Raw genomic sequence first — 13,589 nt, 5'->3', positions numbered from 1 at the left:
CGCGCCGCCGCGCTGATTGGCCGACGGACTCCGGCTGCACGCGTTTCTATTGGCGGCGGCGACCGGGGCGCGGCTATTGGCGGGTAGCGGAGAGGAAGAGAGGAGGCGGGGCTTCCGGGTGGAGAGCGCGGTGATTGGGCGGTGCCGCGAAGGGCGCCCCGGCGGCGGCGGCCACGTGGGGCACCGGGACCGGGCACCGGGACCGGGCACCGGGACCGGGCACCGGGACCGGGCACCGGGACCGGGCACCGGGACCGGGCACCGGGACCGGGCACCGCGTCGCTGCCGTCCCCGCCGCACCGGGACCTCCCGCAGGAGCCGGCGCTGCTCGGTGCGGCGGGGCCGCTGCCGGTAACGGGCGGTTCGGAGCGGGCGGAGCCGCTGCAGCGACCCCCGGCCCGCACCCCAAATTGTGGCGGTTTTAAACTATTTTTAACTGTTTGTTTCCCATCGCGCTCCCCAATGAAACGGCCCCGGTAGCACCGGGACCCCGGCGCCCGGTTCCCTCGGGGCTGGCACGGCCGGACCCAAACCCGCAGGAATTAAAAAGCAATACAAATAACTAACTAAGCAAACGGGCAGAACGAAGGTGCGGCTGAATAATTACGGGCAGGTAACGGCTGCGAGCTGCGGAGGGAGCAATTAGCAGCGCAATTAGTAACTCAATCGGGCGGGAAGGAAAAGGCCACGGGGAGAAAAGGGACAATTACGGGTGACAGGGAAACCGCGCTCTTGTGTTTGTTTAATTAATCACTCTTTGCACCGAATATATCGTGTTTTCTGCTTGTATTCAGGTGGAACCTCCTGCGCTTGTGCCCGTTGCTGGTCATTCTGTCACCGGGTCCTGTCACCTCGCCCGGACCCGTCCCAGCCGCTCCAGCCGGGGCAGCAAAGCAGATGGAAGTCGCTTGGGTTGAAATGGGGTGAAATTCGCTCTCGTACAGCTCAGCCGGCTGGACTCGATGATCCTGAGGGTCTGTTCCAACCAAAATGATTGTAATCCGCAGCGGGGAGGAGCCTGGCAGAGCTGCAGGTTAGGCTGGGGTTAACTAAACCCTGGGGTTAACTAAACCCCGGGGCTCGCGGGGCGCAGTTTCCCGACCCTTGGATGATGTTCCTCGGGGAGCTGCTCCCGCAGGAAAATCAGGGGGAGAGACAATTAAACAATTTCATACAAATCTGGCCTCAGTAGCAATGAAAGCCCGAAAAGCCGGTGTAAATCGGGATAAGCGGGACTGCAGACTCAGCTCCGCTCGGGCTGGGAACGTGAGCGAGTGAGCTGGTTTTCTCCTCATGGCCATAAATGGCATACGCAGAATTCACGGTGCTGCCACAGACACAGGAACCGGGTGAGAAACGCTGGAAAGTTGCTGTTCACAGAATCACAGAATCACAGACTGGGTTGGAAAAGACCTCAGAGATCATCGAGTCCAACCCTTGGTCCAACTCCAGTCCATTGACTAGATCATGGCACTAAGTGCCATGTCCAATCTCAGTTTAAAAACCTCCAGGGACGGCGAGTCCAGCACCTCCCTGGGCAGCCATTCCAATGCCTGACCACTCTCTCTGTAAAGAATTGATTCCTAATATCCAGCCTCAATTTCCCCTGGCAGAGTTGAAGCCCATGGCCCCTTGTCCTATTGCTGATGCCTGGGAGAAGAGCCCAATCCCCACCTGGCTAGAACTGCCCTTCAGGTAGTTCTAGAGAGTGCTGAGCTCAGCTCTAAGCCTCCTCTTCTCCAGACTAAACAAGCCCAGCTCCCTCAGCCTCTCCTCATAGGTCTTATGTTCAAGTCCCTTCACCAGTCGTGTTGCTCTTCTCTGTCCTGTGGGACAACGTGAGAACCGGGTGGGTATTCGGGGTTATTTCGGCACGTGAAACGCGATCGGGTTCTCCTTCCCGCGCCCGTGGAGGCTGCTCGGTGCCTTTCTCAGTATCCGACACAATTTCCACGCGACGGGAGCTGTGATTTTGTCTCCATCCAGGGCTGCGCAGACACTCACCTGCTATGGGGGATGATTTCCAAGCGCTTTGGTGTCTTTGGTCTTAAAATAACTTCACTTTTCCTTCCCGTTTAGGTCCCTGTAAAAGAGAAATCAATGAGCGAACATCAACCCAGCGCAGCACCGCGTCCTCTTTGGCTCCACGTTTTGGCACACGCGTGTTTTCCCCACACGTTTTCACTTGAACGTGAATAATTATAACCCTAAAGCACAAATTTAGCTCTTCTGTAATAAAAGGAAAACCCTGAAAGAGCCCAAGAGTAAAGACCCCGGCATTTGGGGCAGCAAACAATGTCTGTCCAGACGCTGCATTCCACTTACGCTATGTAAAATTTTAGCCTGAATTCTGGTATTTTGGGGAGTAAAGCAGATTTACAAGCGCTTGCCCAGCTCATTCCGCATCCACCTGGCGTGTTTGTGCCTTCTCTGACAGATTCTATCTTATTCTATCCCATGTGTAAGGGTCTTGCAAACATCAAAGCAACGACTGTAGCCAGGGACGTGTACTCTTGTTGTGGAGGGTTCACACGCGCGATTGTTATTAATTCCAATGGTGGGGCTGTGTCAGCAGAGGCACCGGATCCGCATCGGCCCCCAGTCCCCACCCATCGCGGTTCCTCCCAAAAACAGCTGAAAAACCTCCGTTTCCAGCTTATTTTGGTGTCGCGGCGCAGGTGCCCAACCGTTCCATACCAGCACAGCATCAAACTGGCTTCCTATCAGCTCCCAGTCTGGATTTCAGCTGCTTTTGTTAGTTTTGCCAAAAAACAAATGGATGTGTTGAGATTTCCTTAAAACTCAATTATCTAAAGCTGATGGGGTAGGAAATGACGACACATTTGAAACTGCAGATCCCCCTGGCGCTGATCTCATCCGATCAGATTTGACACAGAAACCAGAGAAATCGCCCAAAAGGGAAGAAAGAATGGGTCGAGTTTTCTTTAAATGGGTTTTAACTTGAGTAGATAGTGTTAAAAGCCAATTTCTGTCGGTCGAGACACCGCGCTGCGTGAATACGCTCAATTCTGGTTGATATCCTCAATAATCTCCTCGCCCACTCAAACTTCTGTTCTAGTCCTGAGCTCCAGCGGAACAAAAGATGATTCCACATTAAGCGGACAAACCCCAAAGGTACTCGCAGGAGGCTTTAAAACCGCGTTTGTGTGCGGGAGGGGAGCCCGGACCCGGCTGCCACGACCATTCAGTTTGCTCAGCGACCACGAGCCTGTTGTTTTTGTCGCTCTCATGCCATTCGCATTGTTCGGAGGCACCGCAGCGTCGCCGCGACTCGCGGCCGCGCTCCCGCGCGTTTCACCCGGCGCAGGGCGCAATCGCGGCCCCGCGCGGTATTTTGTCCGTGTGCAGGAGGCAGAAGAGACGGCGGCGCTGACGGCTGGAAATCCAGCGGGAACGACGGGACGAGCAGAAGTCGCGTTTCGGTCGCGTTTCTGAGCGTACGACCCAAACCGGCCCGTTTTGGTGCGTCCCTGCCCTGTCCCATCGCAGCGGCGTTTGCGCAATAAACTATTCCCTCTCACAACGCTCCTCAGCTTCCCAGGCGTTTTGTTTAATACAAATTGCTTTGTTTAATAGAAATTTGATTTTCCACCTGTTTTTTCCCCCCCTTTACCTTCCGGATTCTGTCCAGGTTAGTTCGTTACAGAAAGAGTGGTCAGGCATTGGAGTGGCTGCCCAGGGAGGTGCTGGACTCGCCGTCCCTTGGGGTTTTTAAGCTGAGATTGGACATGGCACTTAGTGCCATGATCTAGTCAATGGACTGGAGTTGGACCAAGGGTTGGACTGGATGATCTCTGAGGTCTTTTCCAACCCAGTCCATTCTGTGATTTAGCGCTTGACTAGAATGTTGCTGCAGATTCCAGCTCCCCAAGCCCCAAACCCACCGCAGGACGTGGAGAACCAGCTTTTCCTGCCGCCTCCGCCGCTCCTGGGAGCTCCGGGTCCTTTGGCCGCAGCGCCGCTCGTTCGGGCTTCGAACAGAACACAAGATGGGGACGTGAGTTTCACATTGACATTTTTATTAACGCCAACTGTTTTAATTGTGGTTTGTTTTGTTTTGTTGTCTTTTCTCTTTTAAACAATAGCACAAAAATGTTTCAGGGAAGCAGTCTGACAGTTAGTCTGATGACCTTCTGAAATACAGTTAAGCCACACCAAATACGAATTCCTGTTAAATTTAAAAAAAATAATAATAATATATATATGGAACTCCAACCTTGGTATTAGAGGGTGTTGTGTCTGGTTAGTAGACGCTGCTTTGTGGAGGAAATGATGGCACACAGCTTAGACTTCATCAGCACGCCAGTCATCACTAATTTAAGGCTTCTGAATCAAATTACCATCAACATCACAGAAAGGAACGAAAAGCTAGAGCTGCTACGGCCATGAGGAGATCGAACAAGCTGCATCTTTTAGACAAGTGACGGCGTCTTGAAGAGAAGAGACCTGCCCTGACAGCAGCGCGACAGTGATTATCTCCCCATCTGCATGCAGTTTGAGGGTGCGATTCAGTTAGGAAAAAGAAATAATAATAATAATAAATCGCATGAATCTTTCTCTTATTTAATGTGGCTATGGAAGATGTTTCCTTACAATTCCGTTATCTCTAAGAAGGACATCAGCGAGTGGAACCGAGGAGAAAAACCGAGGAGCAACAGAACATTTGTCTCTGCTGAGAGGTAACACAAGAGGGGGGGAACCTACTGTCCTTGGCTGGGGGTGCGGGAGCAGCTCCCCAAAGCCTCGTGCAGACTCTACGTTACACCAGCTACCTGCCTGTCCAGGGACCTGTTCCCAACGCTCGGGGCATCGACCCGTTCCTGCCCCAGACCCTCCACTAAATTCCGCTGACCTAGAAACCACTGGGCTCCTTTTGTTTTTGGAGGGGAGGGTGTAAAAAACCAGAACATCTGTCAATAAGAGTGTCAGGAGGGGGGGTGTTAAATATTGTAACCACTGACAAGGCTTGAGGAAGTTTCACAGTTTTGTTATGTTCTATTTTATTACTATCATATTTACAGATTTTTTTTTTTCTCTCTCTCTCGCTTTTCTTTCTTTTTGTTTTGTTTTTTTTTTTGCTGAATTGCTGATAATTTCAATAGGATTTTAAATCTGGAGTGTGAGCAGGAACCAGTTAACTACATTCATTGTCCAATCCCCATTGGTTTGAGAAAAAGACTCCAAATTCTTGGCATGTGAATCGGCTGTCGGGTCGCTCCTCCCTCTCTCCCCATGAGGCGGCAGCAGGACCGGGGGCTCACACGGCGGCCGGGGGGGCCTTGCGCTGCAGGAAATATTGGTGGATGTTGTCGGCGTCTCGTTTCAGCCAGGCCGCGTTCAGCAGGATGTTCTCGCAGCACTGCTGGACAGTGCGTTCGGCCGACGGGGCCGGGTGGCTCTCGAAAAAGGCCTGTGGAAAAAGCACACGACCATCCCTAAGTTTTTAAAGTGGCCAAATTCGGCGGGTTATACAGAAATCCGGTGAATTCTATCCTTTGTCTGACTATGGTTTGTGCTGTTTGCTCCCACCGACACCGCAGGCTCTGAAAAACGTGCAGGGTGCTGGGAGATGCGTAATCCCAAGCACGGAGCGGGAATGGCAAAACGCCCCCGTTTCTCTGCTGGAGAATCATAATCATAGAATCCCAGGATGTCAGGGGTTGAAGGGCCCTGGAAAGCTCATCCAGTGCAATCCCCCCATGGAGCAGGAACACCCAGATGAGGTTACACAGGAAGGTGTCCAGGCGGGTTGGAATGTCTGCACAGAAGGAGACTCCACAACCTCCCTGGGCAGCCTGGGCCAGGCTCTGCCACCCTCACCAGGAACAAGTTGCTTCTCAAAATTAAGTGGAACCTCTTGTGTTCCAGTTTGCACCCATTGCCCCTTGTCCTGTCACTGGTTGTCACCAGAAGAGCCTGGCTCCATCCTCCTGACACTCCCCCTTTCCACATTGATCCCCAGGAATGAGTCCCCCCTCAGTCTCCTCTTGTCCAGCTCCAGAGCCCCAGCTCCCTCAGCCTTTCCTCACACGGGAGATGCTCCACTCCCTTCAGCATCTTGGTGGCTGCGCTGGACTCTCTCCAGCAGTTCCCTGTCCTGCTGGAACTGAGGGGCCACAGCTGGACACAAGATTCCAGGTGTGAAAAAGCCACGTTTGCACAAAGCAGCCCAAACGCTGCGTCTCGTCCTGTCCCGTCCTCGCTGCCAGGGACAGCAAGCGGCACTTAGAGATTAACTCCGTCCCTCACTGGGAGGCAACGAGCGAGCAGCAAATCAAGTGGGTATTTCTGGATACTTGGAAGAAGACGCCAGCGGAAGCCTAAGGCCGGTTTGCAAAAGCATCTGTCAAGGGATCAGGTTTCTCAGCGTTCTACCTCAGTCGTGTAATGACCTCCAAGCACCAGCAGCGCTCAAGGGTTTCGCTGAATATTCTCACACTTCTTCCTCCAGAATGGACAAGATCGACCCGCTGCGAACAGCTGAGAAACCCGCCCAGAGGTGGCCGCGGCTCTGAACACGACGATCGGTTGAAGGGCGGGAGTGTTCACACGAGCGAGCTCTACCCAGGGTTTGGCACATCACCCCCCGCTAACGCACGGGACAAGGTGACACGGGGACTCGCACACACGCGCTCACACAACTCAGCCCACAGCAGCGTGACGCCGGGACACGACAACAGTCAAAACAGAGGCAGAGCCACAGTCTGAAACCAAAACCCACGTAGAAACTCACGGCTCTTCCATCAGGTGCTTAGAGTCTAGAGCACGCCACGTTTGTCACAGATTAAGTTAATTGCTTCTTTAATTAAAATTTCTTACCTTAACTTCTGCGGCCATTTTATCATTTGCAAATCCATCCACTGTTAGCTGAGGGAAGAAACATTAACCGAGGGTGAGCATTTAGTATTTAAAATACAGCAGTTTAGTTTTGCTCACGTACGTGACCGGGGCTTTTCTCCCAGCTGCACGTACCTTTATTAGTCTGGATATTAAGAATCCACCTTGGTATCGATTATAAAGTTCTTCCCAATTGTCCCTTACAAATTTCCAAGCAGCTTTCCTGCCCTGCTTGCTGCCTCCGGCTACTCCTCCAATGACAGACACGGTGTCCTGGGGACGTACCTCTTCCTGCAAATGAAAACGTACACAACTATTCAAGACTGTTTCAACACAAACAGCAGGTTGGCTTTATGCATTTCCACCCTAAATTGGCTTTATACATTTCTACGCCTCATCTGTCAATAGGAGCTTTCCTTTCCCTCCACAATATTTAAGACACGGCTCAAAGATTTGATGGTTAAGACTATTCCTCCTATTCTAGCGCATCACAGCGCTCTGTCACCGAGGGCTTCGAGCACACTCATCGTTCTCACGGGGTAAGGAAGCAGCAGCTTTTCCAATAACTTACTGAAAGTGCAAAGGTGAGAACTTTTTGAATCAGTTCGGGCTGTGAGATGGCTCCAAGAACCCGTTCAATTCGGTTCTTCTCCTCCTGCATGTCCGCTTGCTTGTGAAGCTTCAAAGCCAAAGTGAATAACGTTAGCGCACGGTATTAAACGCACTCCTGAACTTGCTGCGTACACTAGAGCTCTGGATTAATCTTCAAGCTTAATATGTGACGAACAAAACCGGTTCATGAATCATCCTGCAGCTATCAGCATTACGGACCTCATTACACGTACATCACAAGTACCATTAGTAATAAACTGATCTTCACCACTGCTTAGATAAGGTCAAGTAGGACCGTGCCTCCAAGCACGGGAAAATAATCCTGATAAAAAGAGATGGAACGATCCACTAGATGGCAATTTCCCACCACACACGGAGCAGGGAACATCATCATGGAGTCCCAGCGTTCACATGGTCTGTAGAACATCAGGCTGAGCCTGTTTGCAGATAAACTACATCTTAGAGGAACTTGTAGGGTGGTATATTTAGCTTTTCATGGCGTAAGCTGGCAGTGTTAACAGAGAGAGCGCTCACCTTCAGCATAGTGTCTAAAGTTGTACTGTCTCCATGCTTCAAAATAGTTACATACACCTAAGACAGAGCAGAAACAGGGAAGGTCCTTTAAAACCCAGGCTTTCAGAAACGCAACAGTCGATTTCTACATATTTGGATTAGGTTTCCAACAAGCAAACAGATCTGGAAGATAAAAACACCGATCCCCTCTGTGTTTTAAGACTGGATTTTAAACATGCACCAACTCCTTTACCTCTTCCTCAACTTCAGCATAACTTGGGTAATTTCGACCACAGCAAAACGCCAGACCAAGAAATCTCTGTACCCCACAACATGTAGGCAGTGAGTGCATCGCATCCACCCGGATGTTGTGCTCCTCCCTGGTCCCTGAACTTCACCAGAGCTTTGAAACCTGGAGCACGTGGGCTGGTCACGGGTGGATGGGGATGAGGAGTCAGCTCAGGTCCAGCACTGCACCTTCAATATTGTCTTCGAACCCAAAAAAGCAGCACAATCCAGAGCTGGACTGTGACAGTTAACGTGGATACAGCCGAGCTAATTAGTTCTGATGAAGTATTGGCCATGGCAGATGAGGCTCACTTGATTCAGGAAGCACAGGGATGTTTGTATCACACTCCCCAGTATAATTTTCTTCATAACTGGACTTATCCAAGCCCACACCATCTCTGCCAAAACCAGTTGTCCTCACAGCTCCACACTGGTTTCCTCTACCTTCCCTATTCTCGCAATTACAATAAGCAAGTGGGGACAGTCTTTTAGAACCGACATTCCCAGCAACCTACAGGACTCCTCAGGTCGGCTGACAGAATGTGTTTTCCTTCCACGTGATCCTTAAATCGGCGTCGGGCTTCCTCTAGCGTTGCCTTGTGCCCAGCTTTGCCCAGTTTGCCCAAGACCAGACCTCTCAGAAGGGCATCTAGGTGACCTGAAAAGTGAGCAGGAGGAAAAATACAACTATTTGGAGACACAGTTCAGCAATTAAATGAAGCGTTCTTCCAGTCAGAGTGATCAGGGAAGAGCTGTGTAACGATCCTTCCACGTGTTTGAGGATATCTAAAGAAACGAGGCCTTTTCCCACTCTCCTTGGTGCCAACTGGAGAATACGTTGATTATTTTTAAGGCAGGAGGGTCAGAAGATGATTCTGGCCCAAACACAACAGGCCAGGCCTGTGACCTGAGCTGGGTCAGTAATATTAACCATTCGCATCTATAACAGGGCTGAGTAGGACAAGTAAACACGCACATCCATGGCTTTCCATCCCTGCAGTCTAATAAGTTTCGTGCACTCCAACAGGCGCAGAGCTAGAGCAGAGAATTTTTATCAATCAGTGACCAGCTAGGGACAATTTTACCATTTTATCTTGTGTTCCATAGAGGGTTGTTTTGGGGATTTGGGACTGTCTGTTTTTCAATACAGAAACACCCCTGAATGCCTCCTTCAGATTCCTCTTCCTCCCTTCTCTCCCCTTTCCCAAAATCGTGATGGTTTATTTACACGAGTTGTTCAAAACCACTACTGGAGTTCACAGCAGAAGTTTCCTACCCTCTCCAGGTTTGGGGTCCCATCCCAGTCTCTCCCCTATGGGTGAAAAGACATCTTTCACGAACACCTGGATTTCCTCATAGAAGTCGGTGTGGGACAGGAGGGTGGAGAGGATGCCCAGGTTACAGCTCAGGTCGCTCCACACCGTGTAATTGGGCTCGTTCACAAAAGCTTCCATGACCTTTAGAACCTCTACAGTGCTAATGATTCCAGCTCGGGCCTGAGAGAGGAAAAGACACAGATTAATCTTCCTTCCAAACAGAATTAAAGATGTTTAATAGCTCATCGTGTTATTTTAGTCTTCCCAGTTCATCTTGCACCTTATTTTCGGTCGGGGTTCTGCTGAGGTGAGTTAACAGCAGTGGAAGCACCTGGGCCGTGTGCTTTACAAGGACACTTCTCTATAATTATAAACACATTTTGCAAACAAGAAGACAGACAAGGAAATTAAATGACTTCACAGAGTTGCAGCAACGTTGGCAAGAAAAAGCAAAACCCCAGAGTTATTCTCAGCCAGATACGACACCCACCGAACTTATTCTAGCTAAAAACTCTAAAGATTTAGAGATTTCATTTTTGCTCTTCATTAAATTGAGAGTGTAAAAACTGCAAAAGTGATTTGTGCTTCCTGCTTGCCATGAATTAATACAAGAAGAACTGCCTTTCCACCTCTGCCAGGAAAACTTCACATTAACTGCTTCACGGCATCACGAAGACAGTTCTACGCTTGGTGCTGAAAGTATTTGATAAAGTCATTGAGGGGATCATCAGAATATCCTTATTTTGATGAGTTAGAAGGAAGTTCTCAAACAATTGGTAAAAAAAGCACCCCTACAGAAAACAGTGCAATGGGAATTATAGCCAGATCGCTTCTATAGGGTTTAAATCTTATCATACAAGTTAGAACTTGCCAGGCTCATGGCTGTATGTGGTAACCCCAACGGCACTTTGGCCTCGAGAAACTGGGGGTGGCTCTTCAGACATGGATTTCTGCAGTTTTTGTAGCTCTCGCTGTTAGACGGAGAGCAAAGCGTCGCTTACCAGAGAGAAGAGATCGTTCTGCAGGCCCAGCCTGTCCACGGGCGGTAGGGAGAGGTCTTTGATCGCTGGTATTAAACTCTCCAGCATGTCCGGGCTGTACTGGGTACGGTAGAACCCTACTGTGCCAAGGTTTAACTGAAATGGACCAGAAGAGGAAAAGAATTAAGAGTAAAGAACAAAGAACCATTTTTTAAAACAATTTTTGAACCACTAGAAATTTCTCAAAGCGTCATAGCTCAGAGAAGTCAGTCGCTATCATTTAAATAACAGAAATCGTAGGTAAGGAAGAAAGACTTAAGATTTCAAAGAAGAAATGATGACTAAGAAACGAGAGAGCTGATCTAAAGAAACAGAGGCTACAGTTAAAACCAGGAGCAAGGAAACTGTGCTGAATTAAGGGTAGTTGTGCACTGAGAAGATTAAATGCAGGAGACTGAAGGTTCTAGGGGTGGGAAGAGAAGAGGAAAATGAAATACAAGGGGACATGACGGTGACAACTGAAGTTATTCCCTTTGTGAGAACTCACCTTCACCCACTGGTCTGGTTTGACGTCTTTCAAAACCAAGGTGAGCTCTGGTTTGTCCATCAATATTTGCATTTTGGCACAGGTGGGGTCGTCACTTGTACAAATACTTATGGGCACCATCCACATGGGGAAATCCTCCCCTAAGAGAAGAAACACCAAAAAGGCCTAAGGAAAAAAACCTACATGCACAGCACTGAGAAACTCTGCCTGACGCTAGGACAAGTTGCAGCATCGGTTTAAGCAAGGTTACTTATATTTAAACCTAAAAAGGCACAAATCTGAAGGGAAACGAGTTAAAAATGCAAGGAGGACATGGAAACCACACATGCAAGAAGACACAACCGTGGATTTTCTAAAGTTTTAATGAATACTTCAAGCCCTGAATGCACGCGGAGCTCCTGGTGCCCTGCAGTGATTTCACCTCTCCAAATTGTTGCCATTGGCGTGAAAAGCAAAGAACACCCGGCTCCTGTGCTCATCTTACCAGTATATGGTCCGCTGGCACAGAACTTCTTCTGGACTAACTTCAACACTTTGTCATCTTCTTGCTGAGAGAAACAAAGGAATAATAAGGAATTATCAGAAGATCCGATCTCAGCTTCTGTGTATCATACACATTCACATGCCCTTTGTTAAATAGAGTAACTTGTAATCTGTTCTGGAAAGAGCAGCTACCTCGAGAATCATTCCAACGCATTTAGCACTGTTAAAACATACATGCCCTGTTTCTCATTTATGTTTGTTGTCTGACTTCAGCTTCCAGCCAGCAATCCTGGCCCTGCCGTCCTGTAGAATAAACACGGTTAAACCCCAGCGAGCAGCCAAACGTGCGGCCAGGGCAGAGATTCCCCCAGCAAACAGCAAAGAATTCCATAGTCCTTGCAGCAGGTTCCTCGAGCGAGCTGCAATTCCCCTCCCTCCACAGATTTGTCACCAAACAACTCCCCTGTACGGCCTCCTGATCCCAAATTATTTCTTAAATGAGGAGATACTACTAAACTTGATCCTAAAACACAGCGAAAGGCAGAATTTTTGCTCCAAAGTGCTGAAGAACATAGAGTTATATTTACCTGTTCGGCTTCCACGTAAATGAGCGGAAATCCCATCTGTTTGGTCCACGTGTTCATCACAGCAGCGATGGGTTTCCCGCTGGCTTTTTCCAGGCTCTCCCAGAGATCCTCTGCGGAACAAAACGGAGTGAGGAGGAGCGGGACACGTGCGACACTGCTAAACACCCTCCATGGGCACTGGGGGGTGGGAGCCTCTATTATTATTATTATCATTATTATTATTCCGCTTCGCCCTTCACATTTTGGGTGGTGTTTTTATTGAATTGTAACATACGGCAGGCAATTTAAAAATAAATTATTTAAACCACTCGTGGGGAAGAGAGAGGAGAAAGCCTCTTTGCTACTAAAAAAATGCAATCGATGCACATAGTGATAAAGTATAATAAATACGAGCATTAAATATTCATGGTAAGCAGAAGAATGTTTTCCCTTGATTTTTCATGTAATAAGCCAAAAGAGCTGGGTGAACATGGGCTGGTTGTGGCGGGTAGAGCACGATGCACATTTCTGTCCGATGCAGAAAAAGGGCTCGAGTAAAGAAAGTGCTGTGAGCTGTCAGACACCCGCTTTAGCGCGAAAAGATTTGTCTTCAGGAATCAATCTTCTCAAGCACGTAACCAGCAGTTACCTGTAGCGGCGTTCTTCTGCTGGAACTTCGTTAAATACAAATTCATTCCTTTCCGAAAGTCCTGGGAACACACAATGGAATCTGTAATGGCACCAGAACCGAGTCCTTTCTATCCTCCCTCTGCGCTGCGTTTATGTTCAAAAACCAGCCAAGACACCTTAGGATCAGTATGTACAACTGGGACTCCCTTCGTATTTTCCCACTATCTTATTTCAGGTGAATTCAAACAGAGCCCAAATTGGAGAAGAGTTTTCAAAATATAGAAAACACAGGTTTAATTATTTTTTAAAAACAGTATTTTTAGCTGGAAAAAAAGATTTTATAATCTACGTTTGGCTTTCTAACAACAACCATTTTACCTCGTCACCAATGTAGTCGTGTAGCATTCGGATCACAGATGCACCCTTGCTGTAAGAAATAGCATCGAATATTTCATCTACTTCGGAGGGATGGCCAACACTAACCTGTGGTAAACGGGATAATTAACAGTGAGAACAACTTTAAATGCCAGAAGATTTTGATTTGGCTTGTTCTAGTGTTTAAGGAATTGACTTTTCCCACTGAAGAAAGCACATGCATATCCATCACTAAATTGTATTAGTGGAATCTCTGCACCTAGTCAATTAAACTTGGTCATGTATGGCTGGGTTAGAATTGGTTTATAGGTTAAAAATACTTTAATGAAGCTTTTGCTATTTAATCAAATAGACTCGGGGATCTCGCTTCAGTCCTTTGGTTCAACACTTACCCAAAAGCAAAAAAAACCAACTAAACAAA

The 13,589-nt window shown here is 48.6% G+C and overlaps 1 protein-coding gene and 1 long non-coding RNA gene across 3 annotated transcripts in view; one reads left to right on the top strand and one right to left on the bottom strand.

The window, feature by feature from the left end:
* Positions 1 to 124: 124 nt before the first annotated feature.
* Positions 125 to 2,405, top strand: LOC102094734 (uncharacterized). The gene is made up of 3 exons (XR_001230436.3): positions 125 to 613; positions 795 to 1,033; positions 2,080 to 2,405. It is a non-coding gene; the product is annotated as an uncharacterized LOC102094734 (long non-coding RNA).
* A 1,618-nt stretch (positions 2,406 to 4,023) lies between these two features.
* NPEPPS (aminopeptidase puromycin sensitive) overlaps positions 4,024 to 13,589 on the bottom strand; it is a 29,959-nt gene continuing 20,393 nt past the window's right edge. For both annotated transcript variants that reach the window (XM_065039677.1, XM_013368947.3), the window contains exons 11-23: positions 13,172 to 13,276; positions 12,813 to 12,873; positions 12,185 to 12,294; positions 11,599 to 11,662; positions 11,115 to 11,254; positions 10,589 to 10,723; positions 9,548 to 9,767; positions 8,787 to 8,929; positions 8,005 to 8,061; positions 7,430 to 7,537; positions 6,994 to 7,149; positions 6,841 to 6,888; positions 4,024 to 5,431 (exon numbers count right to left, since the gene is read on the bottom strand). In XM_065039677.1, coding sequence (XP_064895749.1) covers positions 5,279 to 5,431; positions 6,841 to 6,888; positions 6,994 to 7,149; positions 7,430 to 7,537; positions 8,005 to 8,061; positions 8,787 to 8,929; positions 9,548 to 9,767; positions 10,589 to 10,723; positions 11,115 to 11,254; positions 11,599 to 11,662; positions 12,185 to 12,294; positions 12,813 to 12,873; positions 13,172 to 13,276 — 1,500 coding nt within the window. In that variant the 3' untranslated portion in view covers positions 4,024 to 5,278. The remainder of the gene's footprint in view (positions 5,432 to 6,840; positions 6,889 to 6,993; positions 7,150 to 7,429; positions 7,538 to 8,004; positions 8,062 to 8,786; positions 8,930 to 9,547; positions 9,768 to 10,588; positions 10,724 to 11,114; positions 11,255 to 11,598; positions 11,663 to 12,184; positions 12,295 to 12,812; positions 12,874 to 13,171; positions 13,277 to 13,589) is intronic.

The sequence above is a fragment of the Columba livia genome, chromosome 23, assembly GCF_036013475.1.
Source record: "Columba livia isolate bColLiv1 breed racing homer chromosome 23, bColLiv1.pat.W.v2, whole genome shotgun sequence".
Lineage (NCBI taxonomy): Eukaryota > Metazoa > Chordata > Aves > Columbiformes > Columbidae > Columba > Columba livia.
This window is presented reverse-complemented; position numbering and strand designations above follow the sequence as displayed.